Genomic DNA, 19088 nt, shown 5'->3' with positions numbered 1-19088 from the left:
TAACCCTAACCCTAACCCTAACCCTAACCCTAACCCTAACCCTAACCCTAACCCTAACCCTAACCCTAACCCTAACCCTAACCCTAACCCTAACCCTAACCAGTACAGTAGCACACCCGTACACCAGTACAGTAGTACACCGTCACGCACCCGTCCAGGTGGAGAGGGTGTCGCTGTGCAAGGAATCAGTGGAGATATAAACCCTAACCCTAACCCTAACCCTAACCCTAACCCTAACCCTAACCAGTACAGTAGCACACCCGTACACCAGTACAGTAGTACACCGTCACGCACCCGTCCAGGTGGAGAGGGTGTCGCTGTGCAAGGAATCAGTGGAGATATAAACCCTAACCCTAACCCTAACCCTAACCCTAACCCTAACCCTAACCCTAACCCTAACCCTAACCCTAACCCTAACCCTAACCCTAACCCTAACCCTAACCCTAACCAGTACAGTAGCACACCCGTACACCAGTACAGTAGTACACCGTCACGCACCCGTCCAGTTGGAGAGGGTGTCCCTGTGCAAGGAATCAGCCGAGAGAAAAACCCTAATCCGCACACGTACCCGTACACGTACGGACGCAACTATACGTAGACCCGCACACGTACGTTTTGCGTCCCGCAGGGGCACAGCAAAGCCGTCCGCACGTCGCACCACATTAGCACAGAGAGCTCTTCCTGCAAATAAAGAATACAGCGCTCTAAATAGGAAGAGTACCAAGATGAAGCAATGATAATCCGGTCGTCGCGTGTGGAGTAGGGCTTTCTTTGTGATCGGCACAAGTAGTCTCTGTTCTCGCAGGACACGAAGCATGTAGATTTGAAACTTGGTTACTCCAAGTAGAGCAGAGAAGAAGTGCACTCATGAGGCCCGTGAGAGGAGGAAGAGCAGTGTGGAAGAAAGAGGTGATGAGCCGTAGATGCAGCTTATGGCACGCGAGGAAAGCTGGGTCAGCGCATCCATATAAGTTAGAGTGGGGCACTTTACACTTGGCAAACGTCAGAGCGTCTCATTGGAAGGGAAATGTCGTCAATCATCAGCGAGGAGATGGTAACCGTCTCTCTTGTCTCGTGGGCTTCTCAGTAAAGAGGAAGAATACGCATGCTTATCGCGCTGTGGGTGAACGGTGAAGCGTGATTGCGATTCGCGGTGAATCAAGATCAACCGAACTCTTTTTCAGTCATTGATGCGCCTTGTGCACTGCCCCGTGGCGGGGCTGACTGAAAAAGACACTGGCCTCTACTACTGCAAGCCAGTGGAAATAAGCGAGCGTTAGTACCTCGTAAAGTATCCCGTGTTTTGTTGGAGAGTTCATGTCTATCCAGCCGGTCAGGGATCCATCATGTTGTAGCAAACAACTTTATACAGACGCGTTGCAGGAGCGACACCGTCGGAAGTGGCTGAGAACGGCCCGTGCCCCCAGCTCTACGCACCCATCCGCCCCCGCTCCGCTCGCCTCGTCCCCTGGTGTGTCGTTCGCGGTGGCGCTCAGGCTCTCGACACCAGTGGAGAGTCCGGTCTGTGGGGGTGAGATATATGTTCGCGTGACGCAGACACACTCGCTGTGATGCAAATGGCACAAGCGGGTTCACCATCGCGGGTCGTCTCCGCCGCCATGCCATCCAGGCCCTGACCTCTGGCATTAGTCACCGTACGTCGCGCTGCCCTCCTTACGTAGAACGTACTTGGCTTTGCCCCGGCCAGCAGGGGTTTCGCAGTTGGCATGTGGGGGGGGGCTGCCTGGCTTCTTTCCGCAAGGCGAAAGATGGTGGGGATGCACTGCACCCTGCCACCCCGCTAGTGTGTCATCTGTCATCAGTTCTGACAACGTCGATGGCAGAAAAAAATGGTCGTCGACGAAATACGAGTGTGATGGAGTTACTGCCAGGCAACATCCACCTGCTGTTTTCTACCGCACGAGACCTTCGCCGCCCGGCTGCCGCTGTCATTGGTAAGCAAACGCTTTCTCCGCAAGCATTGACCTGTAGCTCGCTAGCTGGTCCACGCCAAGGATGCCGCTCTCCTCCAGCGTCCGCGGATTGTAGGAGCAGTCGCTCGGCCTACTCCAGTTCTGTGTCTTGTAGTTGTACGTGTGGTGAAACATGCATCCGCGCGCATCCTCATCAAGCACCCATGTGTCGGCAGGGTAGTGGGACACATTGAAGGACGAGTACTTGAACTCGGCCTTCTGCGCAGCCTGACGCCATACACCGTCCATGTCACGCGGACCGTACTTGAGCTTGTCGTATATGCCCTTAGAGCGTCGGATATAGCTGAGGAAGGCGCGGCGGCTGTAGTTGTCCTCTGTGCCATACTTCTCCAGGTCCGGATCCACAAATGGGCTGCCGCGAAGGTTTGCAGCGTTGTAGTGGTGCCAGCGAGTCACGGGGCCGTTGCGCTCGCCATGCAGTGCGCCAAAGCCATACGCGAAGTGCCGCCATCGTAGGTCGATGTCGTCCATATACGCGGGGAAGTAGTTCTCGTCAAAGTACCCAACAGCCGACAGCGCCAGCCGCGTCACCGCAATGGTGCCCAAGGCATCCGGGACAGGAGTCACAGTCGCCACGTAGTTGCCGAAGAACCGCGTGCGCAACTCCGCAGGGCGGACGATCCCGCTCTCGCGGTTCTCATCCGCAACTGTGTACCGAATGCGGTCTGGCAGCAGCGGCGCAGTCCGCACGTTCAACGGCACGCCTGGATAGCCACTCCGTAGCACCTTGAGTGGACGCCCACGCGGCGCCCATCGCTCGTAGTAGGAGTAGTTACCCTCGCGCACAAGCCGCTCCTCTAGCTCCACCTCCGCGCGCAGCGCGGCTAGCATCGCAGCATCGCCGCGGGTGTTTTGCTGCACAACCTCGATCATCTTCGCAAGCAGCCCGGGCTCGAAGATCGCGTCCACGCCGCAAGCAAACACCCACGGCACCTCCTCCGCTGTCCGCTCTTTCAGTGCCCACTCGAAGGCCTGGTTCATACTCCCGGAGTACCCGCGGTTGTACCGGTTGCGCACAACAAGCAAGCGCCCGCTGTTGCCGAAGCGGCGCTGCAAGTCGTCGATGACCGCAGTCGTATCCGGGTCCCGCTCGTTCTGGATCACGTAATGGTACCGCACAGCAACGTCCATCGAGCACACGAAGTACGGGAAGAACTTTACGTCGCCAGTCAGCGGCGTGATCAGCAGCGGGATAGCGTCCTTCATCTCCGTCACCGCGTGCATCGGCTGCCCGTGCTTGTCGAGTTGCAGGTTCTGCCGAATGCACTCCATCCAGTCCGCAGGGAGTTGCATCTTCATCCACCGGTCCAGACCCTTCATTGCCAGGTTCTGCTTCGTCGTCTCCGTCTTCGCGCCCTCCATCAGTGTGCTGCTATCCTGAGCGCCAGTAGCGCGCGCAGATGCGGCAGACACCGCAGGCGTCGGTGTCCCTGGGGCGTCAAACATACTTGTCTGCTCAGGTGGTAGTGGCGTCTGCTCAGCGGTGGTGGCGGTCGCTGGCGCGGATGTCGTGATCGCCGATGTCGGGGTCATGCTCCGCCTCGGCTCACCCGGTTCGGTAGTGGTCAGTTCGCCACTAGGTGCTGAAGTGGTCGGCTCCCTTGTCCATCCGAGCGCCGATTGATGGGAGCTGGTTAGAAATATCGTGCCCACAGCGCCACACAAACAAATAAAGATGAGAATCGGGATCACCGCGCGCAAGGTGATGAAGCAGCGGTGGCTTCTGAGGGTGTACACGGAGGTACTTTTCCTCATTCTGTCCTGTGGCTGGTTCAGCAATGAGAGTGTCCAGTGGCAGGCTCGCAGATGGGACGAGCGTTGGTGAATGTGCTGCGGTGTCAGTTGCACTGAGAGCGTGGCGTAAGCGCGGGCGCGAGGAGACCAGCGAGACGTGCGAGCGCTGCAGTAGACAAGTTAGTGGTGCTGGAGTATATATATATATATATATATGTATATGGGTACATAGGTAGCTGCAGATGCACAGCCTAACGATCGGTGACGTGCAGCACAGAGCAGCGGGTGCGGGGAGGGAAGGGTACAGAGCGGTGAGAAGGGGGAGAAGTACCAGTAGCAAGTAAACCCCGCACGCAGCTGTGCCATTTCACCCCTGCACGCAACGCTGATAGAGTAACTCAAAGGTAAAGCAGTCGCCCGTGTACCATCGAGCGAGAGACCGCAGCAGTGAGCGAAAGGCGAGGCGAAGGCGACTTGAAGCTCGCAAAAGCGACGGCGACACTGCGTTGGCAGACAGACAAGCTCCATTGTCCTAGGAAACGCGATGAGCGCCAGTAACACGGTGCAAAAGCTGAGCTCTTTCGTCTTTCGAGGGCATCGACTCGCGCAGGGGCGGCTCACCTCTGCGGCAGGTTGGCGGAAAGTGTGAAAGATACAACACTGCATGGTGCTTTTTTTTTGCGGAGGTCTCTGATACTGAGGTAGATACCGTAGCCGAAGTGTGAAGCAAAACATAGTGGGATGCGCTAGCGAAGAGGCAATGAAACCGACTAGCGTTGCAATCTGCCTGAGGTGCGGCAGGCGTTCCCGCTCTGTCGCGCCTGATGGAAAAGCACGCCTCACACGTCACTGAGCAGTGACGTCCAAGAGGGAATTCGCGTGTGTCATGAAGAGGCCACGTGCGACGCATGGGTGAGAGGCCCGGAGGCCTGCCGGTGATGGCTCACTTTGTCAAAGGTTTGTGCCGCAACATCACCGTACGCCAGTCAGGCCCTGCCCACACCTCTTCGTCGTGCTGTAGCAGCCTAGAGCCTTCTTGTGACTTGCGCACGGCGCTTAGCAAGGCGGAACTAAGAAGCTGGTCGCCCACAGGGTTGATGTAAAGGCCATCATCTACGAGAAGTGATGACCACGCCCCATGTGGATCATACACCACCATTTCCGACTCGGACGGCTGTGGCGCGGCGTCGGGTGCGCACTCGGCAGGCGTCGGAGGGAGAGCGTCCGCTGCCAACACCGGCGCCGCCTCGCTAGGCTGTCGCGCTGCAGTATGGGCGGACGCGTCAAGAGCGCGCCGAGTTTTTAGCGGCCAGAAGCTCGAGTCACACGCACCTTCGCGCTCCCGCTTACGGCGCAGGGACGCGGAAGCATCACGTTTCGGCGCTGTTTTCTCGCTCGGCTGTGGCGCGGCGTTGGATACGCACTCGGCAAGCGTGGGAGTAAGACCGTTTCCTGGCGACAGCAGCGCGGAGTCGGGTGGGCACTCGGCGCGAACTTGCGGAACGCGCAGTGTATCGGCTGTCAACGGCGGCACCGCCTCTGCAGGAGGAAGCGCTTGAGAATGGTCTGCATTTGCGGTCCTGTGGCTATCGAGATGTGATGCTTTCTGAATCTGCTCCGTATTGCTAGAATCTGGGCTGCCCTGCTCATTCCTCGTGGACGGCGGGTCGTGACGGCTGATTTCGCGGAGGAGTGGTGTGGTGCTCGGCAAAGCCTGCCAGCAAAGAAAGGCGGGGCATGAAGAGCGAAGAGCACGCATGCCCAACGAAAGAGAGAGAGAGAGAGGAGGACACACACTTGCACAACGAGTCCTCCGGCTACAAAAAGGAGTGTATAGCCAAGAGGACAGTACGCCCTCATGAACACCAGGAAAGCATGCAGTAGGAACAAGGAAATTCGCATCGCCATCCGGAAGGCGCGGCCGTGAAAACAAGACACAAGTCCCACAGCGCACAACTCAACTCCGTCTTCCATCCTCCACAAAACACACACGAGGAGGAAGAAAATCACCGCGCAGCTGGTAAGGGGCGGCATCGCAACGTCGACGATGCAGCTCCCTTTTCGCATCTGCCGTCCTCGACGTGTTCAGAAGGAATGTGGGCGGAAGAGGGGGGAAGGGGGGAAGGGGGGCGAGAACGTCGGCTTCTGCGACACGAGAGAGGGCGAGGGAGAGGGCAGACAAAATACGGCGCACGGAGAAGCGATCGGAAGCAACGAGAAGAGAAGAGACACAAAAACAAGAGACAAGAAAAAAAACGCACACAACGAAGGCACGCAGAGACAATACGGACGGAACGGCCCAGTGGACGTGTGCCGTCTTCTCCCACTCGTTTTCGGAGGCCCCGCCTTTTCTCCTTCGTGTTGGTGTTCTTCACTTTTCCTGCCGCCTCCACTTTCTTGGCTGTGTTTTCGTGGCTGTGTTTTCGTGGCTGTGTTTTCTTGTGTCTTCACGGGGCTGCGGGGGCCGCCTTTTGCTTGCTTCCCGTCTTCGCAGTTGCTGTCCTGAGGACGCGTGGAGGAGGGCGGCGGGGGCGAGAACGTCGGCTTCTGCGACACGAGAGAGGGCGAGTAGAATAGCGCACACAGGCACAGAGGGCAAAGAGAGAGCCTCGGGAGACACGCACAGACGCGGATGTACAAAATAAATATAGAGGGAGAAGAGAGAAAGAATGGGAACCGAGGTACCAAGCAAGGGCGGAAGAAAGTTATATATAATCGACGGAAAGGGGTGTCTGCAGCCGAGTGACGCAGTAATGACAACGTACACGGAAGGCGTGCAAACACACAAGGATCTATGCCGGTGAAAGAAGAAAGGAGTCGGAAACGAGGTGACAACTACAAGAAGAAAAATCTACAAGAGAGACGCAACCACCACCAGACGCACCGAGGGAGTGAGGGGAGAAGGGGGGGCGTGGAGGGGGTGGCAGAGAGCAAGACACTCGCAGAAACACGGAGGACAGATGTCGAGCTTTTTTCCTCCTGAGGGGGTCAAGAGTAACGGGGCGACGGCGGAGGGTGACGGCGTAGGCCGAGCCAGACGAAAGGCGAGGCGAGACTTCACGACGACTCGACAAAATCCGAGACGGCGCAGAGGAGCACCTGTTGGGGGAAAACGATACAGGGAAAAGAGAGGGGAACTGAAGATGTGCAGTGGGAGAGAGTCTCGCCGAAGGCACGTACACCCGTGCGCTGTTCTCGTCACGTGTGTTTCGTTCGGTTCGTGTGTCTGTCGATGTCTGTGTGCGGGGGCGGGCGAGTATGTCTGCACAGATGTACAGCTTACTCCGCAGCCACGAAAAGGAAAAGGCAACAACGGTGTACGTAGAGGGAGGCAAGAATGAGAGGCGGCTTCGTTGTTCTGACGGCTTGTATGGCGGTATTCTGATTTTTTGTTTTCTTCTGATCTATTCGAAAGCAAAACCAAGCTGCGAAATCGACACACTAACAGGCGCCGAGGGGCTGTGCACAGCGATGCGCGACTTATCGACACAAGCAAGTGTGACAGGAAGTGCGAGGGTGGGGGTGCGGGCAGTCTGCGGGTGCGGGCTCGGGCAGTGTGCGGGCAAAGGTGCTGCATCTTCCATGCGTGGGAGGGGAGGAGGAGGGGGGTACATCACCGACATACAAACGTGAGAAGCAGATGAGGTAAAGGGGGTGAATGGGAGTGAGAGAGAAGAAGCACAGAGATGACGGCGTGGTGCGCGAAAGGCGCGGGCCCACAACGCGGCAAGAGGGGAGAAAGGAGAGGCAGGGAGAGAGCGGCAGAGCGAGTGCGTGAGGTGGCACTTGGCGTCAAGGAGGCCGTGGCCTTGGGCAAACCGCAGATTGGCGAGACTTGCCAAGGACGGGGAGCTGAAAACCAGCAAAGGTGAATCATGCGTGTGTCGAGAGCGGATGTCGGGGAGCGGGCATGTGCGATGAACAGAGGAAGGGTAGACGGCAACACTTCTTCCTCGTATACGTCATGTCTCCTGTGCTCCTCTGCCTCTCTTCATGTCTTGGAGTGTCTTGGCGTGTGGAGAAACCCATGCCGCGAGGCATTATACCTCGCTGGTCGAACGGCGCACACCCTCACAGATGAATGTCTGTGCGGTACGTCTGCCTGTCGTATTTAAGACAGGGAGGGCGCATTCTCCTCTCTCTCATCTCAGAACGAAATCAGCCCTCAGCGTAGAGTACGGGAAAGAAGCACACTGCATACAAGGTGGGCGGTGGTGCGCAGAGTCGACCACGGCACCCGAACCCACACGCGCTCATGCAAGACACACAGTCTGAGAGCAAACGTCGCAGGCGAGCAGTCGAGCGATGGCACGTGGTGCGCACAGACCCCACCGCTCAGTCACTCATCTCAGAAAGATCAGCGAGCGTTCATGGCTAATTCAAGCCCCCCCCCTTCCCCGGAGCGCAGCGCCACGCCGCCGCCGCCATCGCCGCCACCGATGATGCTCTCCGCCGGCTTGAGAGAACGTGTTCGTGGATTGGTGAGAAGTCGCCGCACGCGGAGGTGGCGCGTGGGCAGGGGGAGGGGGAAGACATCTCCACGGGCGTGTTTGCTTGTTTGGGGTACAAGGAGGCCGTCTTACGTTGCCGCACCGCCGCCTGCCAGCGTGTGAGTGGCAGCGCATGTGGCGAAGGTTTTGCCTTCTGCCGTACGTTGCGTATTTCGCGCAGAGCGCAAAGGCGGGGCAAAAACATGCGGACAAGGGTACGAAAAGGACAGAGAGGCGACAGCGGAGGGGAGGGGGAGAGGGGGGAGGAAGGGGGGAGGAAGGGAGGGGGGGAGAGACGGTAGAGCCGTATCAAGCAGTACAAGAATGACGACAGAAGAGAATAGAGAATAGAGAAGACACACACACACGAGATGAAACAGAGAATAAAATGAAGCTAACAGAAAAGGATAACAAGTATACGACGCGCAACGGGTAGAATGCCGCATGTGTGTCCGCTCACCTTCACCAGGAGTGGAGCCACACATGTGCTCGCGTCGCGCATATCACAGTGATCGGCTCGACGCGCCAGTGTTTATCATGTTACACCGCCGCTGCACTCCAGTGGATTGGAAGATAGGTACCTCGCCCTGGTAGGTGACATCATTGATGCGAAGCTCCTCCAACTCCGACGCAGCCAACCGCAGCGGCGACACGCTCCGTACACTGGTGTTGTCCAAATCCACCACCCGCAGCCGGCTTGCAGACTGCAGGACCGAGATGTCAGAGAGCTCCGTGCAGCCGTGCATGCGGAGCTCCTCCAAAGCGGGTGCACACGAGATCAGCGGCGAGATGCTGTGCACCGACGTGTTCCCGAGGTCCACGATCCTTAGCCCTGTCGAAGACTGCAGAACCGAAATGTCGGAGAGCCTCGTGCAGCCGTTCATGCGGAGCTTCTCCAACCTCGGTGGGCAACGACCCCACTCGGAGATGCTGCAGACACTTGTGTTGGAGAGGTCGAGAGAGCGCAGCGGCGGCGCATCCTCGAGGTTGTGAGGTGGTGAGTAGTCTCGCAGGTACCGACATCCGCGCAGACGGACGCTCTCCAGTCCGCTGTAGTAGGCAAGGGAGCTGACGTCATCCACCGCCGTGAAAGAAAGATCGACATGTGTGAGTTGGGAGAGATGCGTGAGGGCCGCGGCGTCCCTCAGCGCCGCGCAGCCGCTGACATCCACTTTCTTGAGGGCACGGCACAGGCGCAGACCGATCAGCGTCTCAATGTTCGTTCGAGACGCCTGCAGCTCTCTGAGCTCCGTACAGCACTCAAGACTATCGAGAGAGCGCAGCCGGAGGCACCCGCTCAGGTTCACCCTCTCGAGCGCCGTGCACTGTGAGAGCGCACCGATGTCGGAGACAGCCGTGTTGGAGAGGTCAAGATACCTTAGCGCCTTCGCACCTCGCAGGGCTTCAATGCAGCACACCTGCTGACACCCTCCAACATCAAGCAACTCGAGGTGGCGGCACTCACGCAATGCGTCCAGGCTGCTGATGCGAACACGCTGCGCACGGAACTCTCGCAGATGCGGAGCAGCGGAGAGGAGGCCGATGCCCTGGAAGGCGGGGCAGCGAAAAACGCTCACACTGAGCAACGCCGCACAGCCGCCATCTTGCCCGCTAGATTCTTGGAGGCTTGATTGGCTGTTAAGTATCTGATTCCACCCCAAGTGTGACAGCCGAGGGCATTCGCGAAGCTGCAGGGACTTAAGACATGGGCACGCGTCGATCCCCAACGTGTCAACTAAGCCACAGCGCTCCGCAGTGAGACGTTCCAGCAGTGGCGCGCATTCGACTCCGCGAAGTGAGACAAGGTCTGCGCAGTCACACAAGACAAGCACCTGCAGCTGCAAGAACCTCCTCACAAGGTCACAGCTAGTGAGCCACGGGCCCTCGACGCGCAGCGAAAAGACAGCCGCCTTGTTAGGGATCTTATCAGGCGCAGCCAGCGACGTGCAGACAGCGCCGACTCCATCGGGAGGCACCGCCGCAAGATACTGCTGTGCCTGGTGCAGGTCCACTGTGAGACACGAGCGATCGAAGCAGCTGTCCACCACATCGCCAACGCAGCCACTCGAGAGCGCTGGGTAGGCGTCGCGGAGGAGGTCAACGGCACTCTCCTTCAAGCGCGCCTCGACCGCGTCGCGCACGCACTCACTGTACGCTGCGTCCGTTGACCATGACCCGTTCCACCCGCACAGAGGGCAGGTGGCAGTACCGCTGACGCTCATCTTTAAGCAGCACGCCTCACACACATGGTGACCGCACACACCGTCACTCATTGCCCGAAAAAGAGGTTCGCAGCAGACGTAGCAGAGGAAGCTACGATGCATCGACAAGTCCCCGGGAACGAGGCTGCGTGGAGCATCTCGGCTGTCGCAGGACGACAACGGCGAGTCACCACGCTGAGATGTGACGGCGACGACGTCGTCTATGGGCGTCGGCGCCTCGGTCACGAAGGTGGAGGAGGATGTGGAGGGCTCATACGAGACGTGGAAGAGAGACTCCGGTAGTGTGTGACGATGATGCAGCATGGGCTGCAGAGGTTCTCGGCGACGGTGCGGAGGTGATGAACCGGAAGCGACAGGATAAAGACAGCGGATAGGGAACGGCGGCTGGTGCGGTGTGATGAGAGAGAAAGAGACAAACGTGAGAAGTGCACAAGATGGCGAAGTAAGTTGAGGGAGGGCGGGAGACACAGCATCCCACCCACCTGGCGATGAAGGAGGGGCAGGCAGACATCCCTGTACATATACGTCTGCCGAAGCAGTCATGAAGCACCCCGAGGGTCGGCTACGGTATTTGCCTTTGTGAGCATCTGCGGGAAAAGGTACCGAGAGCGGGTAGCTGAGAGTCTCATCACAACCGTCGACGGCAATCCACGACGGCTTCCTCCCTCACCGCCCCTCCGCCGGACAGCGCCGTTTGTCTCTCCTTCTGGTGGTCCCCCGCGCATCACCAGCATTCCATGGCAGACCGTGCCCCAGCTCTTCGCTGCAGCACCCCTCCCTCGCCCACTCATCGCACGCACACAGGCCTTCTCTCTCGTCCCATCCTCACCTACCACCACGCTGCGTCAGAGAAGGGGAGGAGCCCCTAAACCTGACAAACAGTAAGCAAAAGCACAACAGCAGCAACAGCGTTTACGCACCAACCGATAGAATTCACACGACACCCACACCCGCGCATCGACTCACTCGCACAGGCGCCCTTGCTCGCGCGCCCCGGCAGCAGGCATCGCGGGTAGCGGGGCCGCAACACAGGACAGAGATACCGCGCGAGAGGGGAGGCGAGGAGGAAGTGCGCGCGATCAGACGAGGCGGGGTTGGTTTCACGGCGTGCGCCACTCAACGTCCATCTGCGACGGCTTTACATCAGCCTAGGTGTCGATCATGTCAACGCGCAGCGGCGGGCACGCACGGCCCCCGCGACATCACACAGGCACAGCTCTAGATGCGCACGCGCACACCCACACGGTGTGCACGGCGCCGGCGCACGTCAGACTGGGGCGACATGGTTGCTATCATCGCGACTCAAAGTCTGTGATGTTACAGTCAATCATCATCTGTGCACAGGTCCACAGCGGCGCGCGGAGCAACACGCCGTGAGGGCAACGGCGACCGCCCTGGCGAGGCGCAGTGCGCCGCACGCACCCGCACCCTCGCTGCTCCTCCTCCGCGCATCAGCAGCGCGCACACAGGCACACGCGGCTCGCAACCTCAGAGTGGTGCATGATAGTCTCTCAGTCAGGGGGCTCCTGATGCGTGCATCCGCACGCCTGAATCAGTTTGGTGCATCCTGCGTCTGCGTCTCTGCCGCGCTCTTTCTCTCTCTCTATGTGCCTGTGCGTCGGCGTGTCGCCGTGCACGCCGCCCCCATCGCAACAGCAGCAGCACACACGCATACTCCGTCGCTCGCTCTCGTGCCGCTTGAACCAGTGGCGCGGATGGGACACACCATCGTCACTTTACCTGACGGCACTGCACCAGCACCAGCACGCCCTCGCCCCTCCACATCTCGTACGACACTGGCGGACGGCGCCAGCACCAAGCGTATGCAGCGGCGCGTCCGTGTTTAATCGTACTGCGCACCGCCAGCGGCGTCCCACGCAGCGGCGGGGGGAGGGGGAGGGGGGGTACCGGCGTCGGCCACAAAGGCGGCAGCGGTGCGTCAGCAGAGTTAGCTCATGTGTGACGTTGTCCATCAGCGATGCATCAGCTCAAACTGTGCTTCGTTGTCGTGTTGTCGGTCATCCCCCGCACCGTGGCACCGCGTCCGCGGGCTGCTTGCCATCTAGCGCTCCAGTTTCATGCACGGTGCCTGTGGGTCTTGCGGCACGCGCACTACAGTGAGCGCGTCGTCTCCTCGCGCGCGCGCGCAGGCAATGTGTAACGCATGGTTGGTTGCGAACTCGTCATGGCCCCGACGGGGCTGGAGCGCACACAGGATATGCGTAACGGGAACCGCGGCGCGCGGCGGTGCGTCAGGCGCGCGAGCAGCACGCCGAGCATCACACCGCGCGCTCGCACCCCTTGCTCTGTGGCCCCCCGAATCGCAGCGCAGACGGCACATGCACGCACGTGCGCCCGCGCCGCAGCAACTCGAGGCCGTACGCCCAGCATGCGCCGACAAGCGGCACGGGCGCCCTCAAGGTGACAGGGCCAGTGGGCAGCAGTAGCACTAGCAGTAGAAGCAGCGCCACGCACGCCGCACACGCGCACTTGCTCGCGCAGCGCGGCAAGGTGAGGGGGGGGGAGGGGGAAGAAGTGCGCGCGATCAGACGAGGCGGGGTTGGTTTCACGGCGTGCGCCACTCAACGTCCATCTGCGACGGCTTTACATCAGCCTAGGTGTCGATCATGTCAACGCGCAGCGGCGGGCACGCACGGCCCCCGCGACATCACACAGGCACAGCTCTAGATGCGCACGCGCACACCCACACGGTGTGCACGGCGCCGGCGCACGTCAGACTGGGGCGACATGGTTGCTATCATCGCGACTCAAAGTCTGTGATGTTACAGTCAATCATCATCTGTGCACAGGTCCACAGCGGCGCGCGGAGCAACACGCCGCGAGGGCAACGGCGACCGCCCTGGCGAGGCGCAGTGCGCCGCACGCACCCGCACCCTCGCTGCTCCTCCTCCGCGCATCAGCAGCGCGCACACAGGCACACGCGGCTCGCAACCTCAGAGTGGTGCATGATAGTCTCTCAGTCAGGGGGCTCCTGATGCGTGCATCCGCACGCCTGAATCAGTTTGGTGCATCCTGCGTCTGCGTCTCTGCCGCGCTCTTTCTCTCTCTCTATGTGCCTGTGCGTCGGCGTGTCGCCGTGCACGCCGCCCCCATCGCAACAGCAGCAGCACACACGCATACTCCGTCGCTCGCTCTCGTGCCGCTTGAACCAGTGGCGCGGATGGGACACACCATCGTCACTTTACCTGACGGCACTGCACCAGCACCAGCACGCCCTCGCCCCTCCACATCTCGTACGACACTGGCGGACGGCGCCAGCACCAAGCGTATGCAGCGGCGCGTCCGTGTTTAATCGTACTGCGCACCGCCAGCGGCGTCCCACGCAGCGGCGGGGGGAGGGGGAGGGGGGGGGTACCGGCGTCGGCCACAAAGGCGGCAGCGGTGCGTCAGCAGAGTTAGCTCATGTGTGACGTTGTCCATCAGCGATGCATCAGCTCAAACTGTGCTTCGTTGTCGTGTTGTCGGTCATCCCCCGCACCGTGGCACCGCGTCCGCGGGCTGCTTGCCATCTAGCGCTCCAGTTTCATGCACGGTGCCTGTGGGTCTTGCGGCACGCGCACTACAGTGAGCGCGTCGTCTCCTCGCGCGCGCGCGCAGGCAATGTGTAACGCATGGTTGGTTGCGAACTCGTCATGGCCCCGACGGGGCTGGAGCGCACACAGGATATGCGTAACGGGAACCGCGGCGCGCGGCGGTGCGTCAGGCGCGCGAGCAGCACGCCGAGCATCACACCGCGCGCTCGCACCCCTTGCTCTGTGGCCCCCCGAATCGCAGCGCAGACGGCACATGCACGCACGTGCGCCCGCGCCGCAGCAACTCGAGGCCGTACGCCCAGCATGCGCCGACAAGCGGCACGGGCGCCCTCAAGGTGACAGGGCCAGTGGGCAGCAGTAGCACTAGCAGTAGAAGCAGCGCCACGCACGCCGCACACGCGCACTTGCTCGCGCAGCGCGGCAAGGTGAGGGGGGGGAGGGGGAAGAAGTGCGCGCGATCAGACGAGGCGGGGTTGGTTTCACGGCGTGCGCCACTCAACGTCCATCTGCGACGGCTTTACATCAGCCTAGGTGTCGATCATGTCAACGCGCAGCGGCGGGCACGCACGGCCCCCGCGACATCACACAGGCACAGCTCTAGATGCGCACGCGCACACCCACACGGTGTGCACGGCGCCGGCGCACGTCAGACTGGGGCGACATGGTTGCTATCATCGCGACTCAAAGTCTGTGATGTTACAGTCAATCATCATCTGTGCACAGGTCCACAGCGGCGCGCGGAGCAACACGCCGCGAGGGCAACGGCGACCGCCCTGGCGAGGCGCAGTGCGCCGCACGCACCCGCACCCTCGCTGCTCCTCCTCCGCGCATCAGCAGCGCGCACACAGGCACACGCGGCTCGCAACCTCAGAGTGGTGCATGATAGTCTCTCAGTCAGGGGGCTCCTGATGCGTGCATCCGCACGCCTGAATCAGTTTGGTGCATCCTGCGTCTGCGTCTCTGCCGCGCTCTTTCTCTCTCTCTATGTGCCTGTGCGTCGGCGTGTCGCCGTGCACGCCGCCCCCATCGCAACAGCAGCAGCACACACGCATACTCCGTCGCTCGCTCTCGTGCCGCTTGAACCAGTGGCGCGGATGGGACACACCATCGTCACTTTACCTGACGGCACTGCACCAGCACCAGCACGCCCTCGCCCCTCCACATCTCGTACGACACTGGCGGACGGCGCCAGCACCAAGCGTATGCAGCGGCGCGTCCGTGTTTAATCGTACTGCGCACCGCCAGCGGCGTCCCACGCAGCGGCGGGGGGAGGGGGAGGGGGGGGGTACCGGCGTCGGCCACAAAGGCGGCAGCGGTGCGTCAGCAGAGTTAGCTCATGTGTGACGTTGTCCATCAGCGATGCATCAGCTCAAACTGTGCTTCGTTGTCGTGTTGTCGGTCATCCCCCGCACCGTGGCACCGCGTCCGCGGGCTGCTTGCCATCTAGCGCTCCAGTTTCATGCACGGTGCCTGTGGGTCTTGCGGCACGCGCACTACAGTGAGCGCGTCGTCTCCTCGCGCGCGCGCGCAGGCAATGTGTAACGCATGGTTGGTTGCGAACTCGTCATGGCCCCGACGGGGCTGGAGCGCACACAGGATATGCGTAACGGGAACCGCGGCGCGCGGCGGTGCGTCAGGCGCGCGAGCAGCACGCCGAGCATCACACCGCGCGCTCGCACCCCTTGCTCTGTGGCCCCCCGAATCGCAGCGCAGACGGCACATGCACGCACGTGCGCCCGCGCCGCAGCAACTCGAGGCCGTACGCCCAGCATGCGCCGACAAGCGGCACGGGCGCCCTCAAGGTGACAGGGCCAGTGGGCAGCAGTAGCACTAGCAGTAGAAGCAGCGCCACGCACGCCGCACACGCGCACTTGCTCGCGCAGCGCGGCAAGGTGAGGGGGGGGAGGGGGAAGAAGTGCGCGCGATCAGACGAGGCGGGGTTGGTTTCACGGCGTGCGCCACTCAACGTCCATCTGCGACGGCTTTACATCAGCCTAGGTGTCGATCATGTCAACGCGCAGCGGCGGGCACGCACGGCCCCCGCGACATCACACAGGCACAGCTCTAGATGCGCACGCGCACACCCACACGGTGTGCACGGCGCCGGCGCACGTCAGACTGGGGCGACATGGTTGCTATCATCGCGACTCAAAGTCTGTGATGTTACAGTCAATCATCATCTGTGCACAGGTCCACAGCGGCGCGCGGAGCAACACGCCGCGAGGGCAACGGCGACCGCCCTGGCGAGGCGCAGTGCGCCGCACGCACCCGCACCCTCGCTGCTCCTCCTCCGCGCATCAGCAGCGCGCACACAGGCACACGCGGCTCGCAACCTCAGAGTGGTGCATGATAGTCTCTCAGTCAGGGGGCTCCTGATGCGTGCATCCGCACGCCTGAATCAGTTTGGTGCATCCTGCGTCTGCGTCTCTGCCGCGCTCTTTCTCTCTCTCTATGTGCCTGTGCGTCGGCGTGTCGCCGTGCACGCCGCCCCCATCGCAACAGCAGCAGCACACACGCATACTCCGTCGCTCGCTCTCGTGCCGCTTGAACCAGTGGCGCGGATGGGACACACCATCGTCACTTTACCTGACGGCACTGCACCAGCACCAGCACGCCCTCGCCCCTCCACATCTCGTACGACACTGGCGGACGGCGCCAGCACCAAGCGTATGCAGCGGCGCGTCCGTGTTTAATCGTACTGCGCACCGCCAGCGGCGTCCCACGCAGCGGCGGGGGGAGGGGGAGGGGGGGGGTACCGGCGTCGGCCACAAAGGCGGCAGCGGTGCGTCAGCAGAGTTAGCTCATGTGTGACGTTGTCCATCAGCGATGCATCAGCTCAAACTGTGCTTCGTTGTCGTGTTGTCGGTCATCCCCCGCACCGTGGCACCGCGTCCGCGGGCTGCTTGCCATCTAGCGCTCCAGTTTCATGCACGGTGCCTGTGGGTCTTGCGGCACGCGCACTACAGTGAGCGCGTCGTCTCCTCGCGCGCGCGCGCAGGCAATGTGTAACGCATGGTTGGTTGCGAACTCGTCATGGCCCCGACGGGGCTGGAGCGCACACAGGATATGCGTAACGGGAACCGCGGCGCGCGGCGGTGCGTCAGGCGCGCGAGCAGCACGCCGAGCATCACACCGCGCGCTCGCACCCCTTGCTCTGTGGCCCCCCGAATCGCAGCGCAGACGGCACATGCACGCACGTGCGCCCGCGCCGCAGCAACTCGAGGCCGTACGCCCAGCATGCGCCGACAAGCGGCACGGGCGCCCTCAAGGTGACAGGGCCAGTGGGCAGCAGTAGCACTAGCAGTAGAAGCAGCGCCACGCACGCCGCACACGCGCACTTGCTCGCGCAGCGCGGCAAGGTGAGGGGGGGGGAGGGGGAAGAAGTGCGCGCGATCAGACGAGGCGGGGTTGGTTTCACGGCGTGCGCCACTCAACGTCCATCTGCGACGGCTTTACATCAGCCTAGGTGTCGATCATGTCAACGCGCAGCGGCGGGCACGCACGGCCCCCGCGACATCACACAGGCACAGCTCTAGATGCGCACGCGCACACCCACACGGTGTGCACGGCGCCGGCGCACGTCAGACTGGGGCGACATGGTTGCTATCATCGCGACTCAAAGTCTGTGATGTTACAGTCAATCATCATCTGTGCACAGGTCCACAGCGGCGCGCGGAGCAACACGCCGCGAGGGCAACGGCGACCGCCCTGGCGAGGCGCAGTGCGCCGCACGCACCCGCACCCTCGCTGCTCCTCCTCCGCGCATCAGCAGCGCGCACACAGGCACACGCGGCTCGCAACCTCAGAGTGGTGCATGATAGTCTCTCAGTCAGGGGGCTCCTGATACTCGTGTCAAGTTCTCCATGTGCTTAGCGTGTCGAGGAGAAGTCACCGATGTATAGGTGATAGGACGTGAAAAGTTAGCTGCGTTGCTTCGCACGATCGAGTTGTGGCGGCAGGGCCGGTGACAGTAAGGGGGGAAGCGGTAGAGAAACCAGAGCCCGGTGTAGTAATGTGGTTCTGAGGTTTAGGCGGGGATGGACGAAGCTCTTGAGCGGATGCGTGTGTTCTAGCGAGTGACTTCACACAAACCCGGAGGTGCTCCATCAAGGGTGGGCGACTGCGTGGAGGGGTCGATGGAGTGCCGTACTCGTAGGGAGCAAGCGGTGTGGGAAAGCGAAGACTCGTCGCTTCTGGTCAAATGGTCGGCAGCCGTCATTGTCATTGCTGACGGCCAACTTTGAAAGCACACCGCAGACAGTATCAAGTTTTGTGGCAGGCATAGGATGGTGAATCGTTTTTCTCTCAGCATCCCCATTCTGCCGCACAGCATAACTCCAACTCCGCTCCACCCCGGCCTGTCGCAGGCCTCTTCGCGTGAGGCAAAGCAGAGGGAAACACGTGTTGGGGCAATGCCGACCCCGTCACCTGAACATGGCTTCCGCCTGAAGCTCCCTCCTTGCGTCGCAGGTCGCCTCACAGCCGCTCCAATGATGTCGGTCGCCATGCGCTGCATCGCTCGGGGTGACCCAGGCTCCCGCCCGCAGGCAGGCAGAGCCGGGTGAGGTGCAATCGAGCCACGCTGACACTCTGCCTATCATGTGGATGGCACAGACGTGCTCACGGTTGCAGGTCGTTCCGAGGCAGCGCTATATGTGCGACCTGACCGTCGCCATCAGCAGCGGCAGACAGCTCTGATTTCGCTACGCCGTAGGCAGTTGACCCTGCCGCCATCAGAAGTGGCTCGGCGCGGGCAGGTATAGGGGCTGCTGGGCTTCCACACAGAGAGTGATGGGTACTGGACCCTGGATACCACACCGGGGTGTACCCCTGTCATCAGAGAGCACGGTGAGTGCACCCTTACTGAAAGCAAAGAAATGGAGGGTAGAAAAGGTATGGAAGACGACTGGACGTGAGTGTATGTGAGTGTATTCACGTGGTGATGTCCGATATACGGGCTGGAATCTGTGGAGCGAGAGACGAATAGAGAAAAGGGCAAAGGAAGCAGACGAGCCGAGAGGCAACCGCGACACGCCTTGGCTTCTTGTCAGGCGGACCTCTAAGCTTGCGAATGGTGGCGAGGAGAGAAAAGAG

General features: G+C 61.1%; 3 protein-coding genes and 31 non-coding genes across 34 annotated transcripts; all 34 read right to left on the bottom strand.

Moving 5' to 3' along the window:
* Nucleotides 1-1949: 1949 nt before the first annotated feature.
* On the bottom strand, nt 1950-3749 carry LPG1G (putative GIPL galf transferase; the record flags this gene model as incomplete). Its single annotated transcript, XM_001687548.1, has 1 exon — nt 1950-3749. One exon carries the CDS (start codon nt 3747-3749, stop codon nt 1950-1952), a length of 1800 nt encoding a protein of 599 aa, XP_001687600.1.
* Nucleotides 3750-4671: 922 nt separating this feature from the next.
* LMJF_22_1225 (hypothetical protein) lies at nt 4672-5487 on the bottom strand (the record flags this gene model as incomplete). Its single annotated transcript, XM_003721728.1, has 1 exon — nt 4672-5487. One exon carries the CDS (start codon nt 5485-5487, stop codon nt 4672-4674), a length of 816 nt encoding a protein of 271 aa, XP_003721776.1.
* A 3234-nt stretch (nt 5488-8721) lies between these two features.
* Nucleotides 8722-10440, bottom strand: LMJF_05_1220 (adenylate cyclase regulatory protein-like protein; the record flags this gene model as incomplete). The annotated part of the gene is made up of 1 exon (XM_001687547.1): nt 8722-10440. One exon carries the CDS (start codon nt 10438-10440, stop codon nt 8722-8724), a length of 1719 nt encoding a protein of 572 aa, XP_001687599.1.
* A 1076-nt stretch (nt 10441-11516) lies between these two features.
* LM5Cs1C3.5 lies at nt 11517-11612 on the bottom strand. Its single transcript, XR_002460080.1, has one exon. It is a non-coding gene; the product is annotated as a C/D snoRNA (small nucleolar RNA).
* A 92-nt stretch (nt 11613-11704) lies between these two features.
* On the bottom strand, nt 11705-11778 carry LM5Cs1C2.5. Its single transcript, XR_002460085.1, has one exon. It is a non-coding gene; the product is annotated as a C/D snoRNA (small nucleolar RNA).
* Nucleotides 11779-12124: 346 nt separating this feature from the next.
* LM5Cs1H4.4 lies at nt 12125-12193 on the bottom strand. Its single transcript, XR_002460090.1, has one exon. It is a non-coding gene; the product is annotated as an H/ACA-like snoRNA (small nucleolar RNA).
* A 28-nt stretch (nt 12194-12221) lies between these two features.
* LM5Cs1H3.4 lies at nt 12222-12296 on the bottom strand. The gene has a single exon (XR_002460075.1). It is a non-coding gene; the product is annotated as an H/ACA-like snoRNA (small nucleolar RNA).
* An 80-nt stretch (nt 12297-12376) lies between these two features.
* Nucleotides 12377-12469, bottom strand: LM5Cs1C4.4. Its single transcript, XR_002460063.1, has one exon. It is a non-coding gene; the product is annotated as a C/D snoRNA (small nucleolar RNA).
* Nucleotides 12470-12498: 29 nt separating this feature from the next.
* LM5Cs1H2.4 lies at nt 12499-12567 on the bottom strand. The gene has a single exon (XR_002460067.1). It is a non-coding gene; the product is annotated as an H/ACA-like snoRNA (small nucleolar RNA).
* A 24-nt stretch (nt 12568-12591) lies between these two features.
* Nucleotides 12592-12876, bottom strand: LM5Cs1H1.4. The gene has a single exon (XR_002460071.1). It is a non-coding gene; the product is annotated as an H/ACA-like snoRNA (small nucleolar RNA).
* Nucleotides 12877-12982: 106 nt separating this feature from the next.
* Nucleotides 12983-13078, bottom strand: LM5Cs1C3.4. The gene has a single exon (XR_002460079.1). It is a non-coding gene; the product is annotated as a C/D snoRNA (small nucleolar RNA).
* A 92-nt stretch (nt 13079-13170) lies between these two features.
* LM5Cs1C2.4 lies at nt 13171-13244 on the bottom strand. Its single transcript, XR_002460084.1, has one exon. It is a non-coding gene; the product is annotated as a C/D snoRNA (small nucleolar RNA).
* Nucleotides 13245-13590: 346 nt separating this feature from the next.
* LM5Cs1H4.3 lies at nt 13591-13659 on the bottom strand. Its single transcript, XR_002460089.1, has one exon. It is a non-coding gene; the product is annotated as an H/ACA-like snoRNA (small nucleolar RNA).
* A 28-nt stretch (nt 13660-13687) lies between these two features.
* LM5Cs1H3.3 lies at nt 13688-13762 on the bottom strand. The gene has a single exon (XR_002460074.1). It is a non-coding gene; the product is annotated as an H/ACA-like snoRNA (small nucleolar RNA).
* An 82-nt stretch (nt 13763-13844) lies between these two features.
* Nucleotides 13845-13937, bottom strand: LM5Cs1C4.3. Its single transcript, XR_002460062.1, has one exon. It is a non-coding gene; the product is annotated as a C/D snoRNA (small nucleolar RNA).
* Nucleotides 13938-13966: 29 nt separating this feature from the next.
* Nucleotides 13967-14035, bottom strand: LM5Cs1H2.3. The gene has a single exon (XR_002460066.1). It is a non-coding gene; the product is annotated as an H/ACA-like snoRNA (small nucleolar RNA).
* A 24-nt stretch (nt 14036-14059) lies between these two features.
* On the bottom strand, nt 14060-14344 carry LM5Cs1H1.3. Its single transcript, XR_002460070.1, has one exon. It is a non-coding gene; the product is annotated as an H/ACA-like snoRNA (small nucleolar RNA).
* Nucleotides 14345-14449: 105 nt separating this feature from the next.
* Nucleotides 14450-14545, bottom strand: LM5Cs1C3.3. Its single transcript, XR_002460078.1, has one exon. It is a non-coding gene; the product is annotated as a C/D snoRNA (small nucleolar RNA).
* Nucleotides 14546-14637: 92 nt separating this feature from the next.
* LM5Cs1C2.3 lies at nt 14638-14711 on the bottom strand. The gene has a single exon (XR_002460083.1). It is a non-coding gene; the product is annotated as a C/D snoRNA (small nucleolar RNA).
* Nucleotides 14712-15057: 346 nt separating this feature from the next.
* LM5Cs1H4.2 lies at nt 15058-15126 on the bottom strand. Its single transcript, XR_002460088.1, has one exon. It is a non-coding gene; the product is annotated as an H/ACA-like snoRNA (small nucleolar RNA).
* Nucleotides 15127-15154: 28 nt separating this feature from the next.
* LM5Cs1H3.2 lies at nt 15155-15229 on the bottom strand. The gene has a single exon (XR_002460073.1). It is a non-coding gene; the product is annotated as an H/ACA-like snoRNA (small nucleolar RNA).
* Nucleotides 15230-15311: 82 nt separating this feature from the next.
* LM5Cs1C4.2 lies at nt 15312-15404 on the bottom strand. Its single transcript, XR_002460061.1, has one exon. It is a non-coding gene; the product is annotated as a C/D snoRNA (small nucleolar RNA).
* Nucleotides 15405-15433: 29 nt separating this feature from the next.
* Nucleotides 15434-15502, bottom strand: LM5Cs1H2.2. The gene has a single exon (XR_002460065.1). It is a non-coding gene; the product is annotated as an H/ACA-like snoRNA (small nucleolar RNA).
* Nucleotides 15503-15526: 24 nt separating this feature from the next.
* LM5Cs1H1.2 lies at nt 15527-15811 on the bottom strand. The gene has a single exon (XR_002460069.1). It is a non-coding gene; the product is annotated as an H/ACA-like snoRNA (small nucleolar RNA).
* Nucleotides 15812-15916: 105 nt separating this feature from the next.
* LM5Cs1C3.2 lies at nt 15917-16012 on the bottom strand. The gene has a single exon (XR_002460077.1). It is a non-coding gene; the product is annotated as a C/D snoRNA (small nucleolar RNA).
* Nucleotides 16013-16104: 92 nt separating this feature from the next.
* LM5Cs1C2.2 lies at nt 16105-16178 on the bottom strand. Its single transcript, XR_002460082.1, has one exon. It is a non-coding gene; the product is annotated as a C/D snoRNA (small nucleolar RNA).
* Nucleotides 16179-16524: 346 nt separating this feature from the next.
* LM5Cs1H4.1 lies at nt 16525-16593 on the bottom strand. The gene has a single exon (XR_002460087.1). It is a non-coding gene; the product is annotated as an H/ACA-like snoRNA (small nucleolar RNA).
* Nucleotides 16594-16621: 28 nt separating this feature from the next.
* Nucleotides 16622-16696, bottom strand: LM5Cs1H3.1. The gene has a single exon (XR_002460072.1). It is a non-coding gene; the product is annotated as a =H/ACA-like snoRNA (small nucleolar RNA).
* Nucleotides 16697-16778: 82 nt separating this feature from the next.
* LM5Cs1C4.1 lies at nt 16779-16871 on the bottom strand. Its single transcript, XR_002460060.1, has one exon. It is a non-coding gene; the product is annotated as a C/D snoRNA (small nucleolar RNA).
* A 29-nt stretch (nt 16872-16900) lies between these two features.
* LM5Cs1H2.1 lies at nt 16901-16969 on the bottom strand. The gene has a single exon (XR_002460064.1). It is a non-coding gene; the product is annotated as an H/ACA-like snoRNA (small nucleolar RNA).
* Nucleotides 16970-16993: 24 nt separating this feature from the next.
* LM5Cs1H1.1 lies at nt 16994-17278 on the bottom strand. Its single transcript, XR_002460068.1, has one exon. It is a non-coding gene; the product is annotated as an H/ACA-like snoRNA (small nucleolar RNA).
* A 106-nt stretch (nt 17279-17384) lies between these two features.
* LM5Cs1C3.1 lies at nt 17385-17480 on the bottom strand. Its single transcript, XR_002460076.1, has one exon. It is a non-coding gene; the product is annotated as a C/D snoRNA (small nucleolar RNA).
* A 92-nt stretch (nt 17481-17572) lies between these two features.
* On the bottom strand, nt 17573-17646 carry LM5Cs1C2.1. Its single transcript, XR_002460081.1, has one exon. It is a non-coding gene; the product is annotated as a C/D snoRNA (small nucleolar RNA).
* A 147-nt stretch (nt 17647-17793) lies between these two features.
* On the bottom strand, nt 17794-17890 carry LMJF_05_snoRNA0089. Its single transcript, XR_002460086.1, has one exon. It is a non-coding gene; the product is annotated as a C/D snoRNA (small nucleolar RNA).
* Between the last annotated feature and the right edge of the window lie 1198 nt (nt 17891-19088).

Source organism: Leishmania major, chromosome 5, assembly GCF_000002725.2.
Source record: "Leishmania major strain Friedlin complete genome, chromosome 5".
Classification (NCBI taxonomy): Eukaryota; Euglenozoa; class Kinetoplastea; order Trypanosomatida; family Trypanosomatidae; genus Leishmania; species Leishmania major.
The sequence above is the reverse complement of the archived record's forward strand: the minus strand, read 5'-3'. Positions and strand labels throughout refer to the sequence as shown.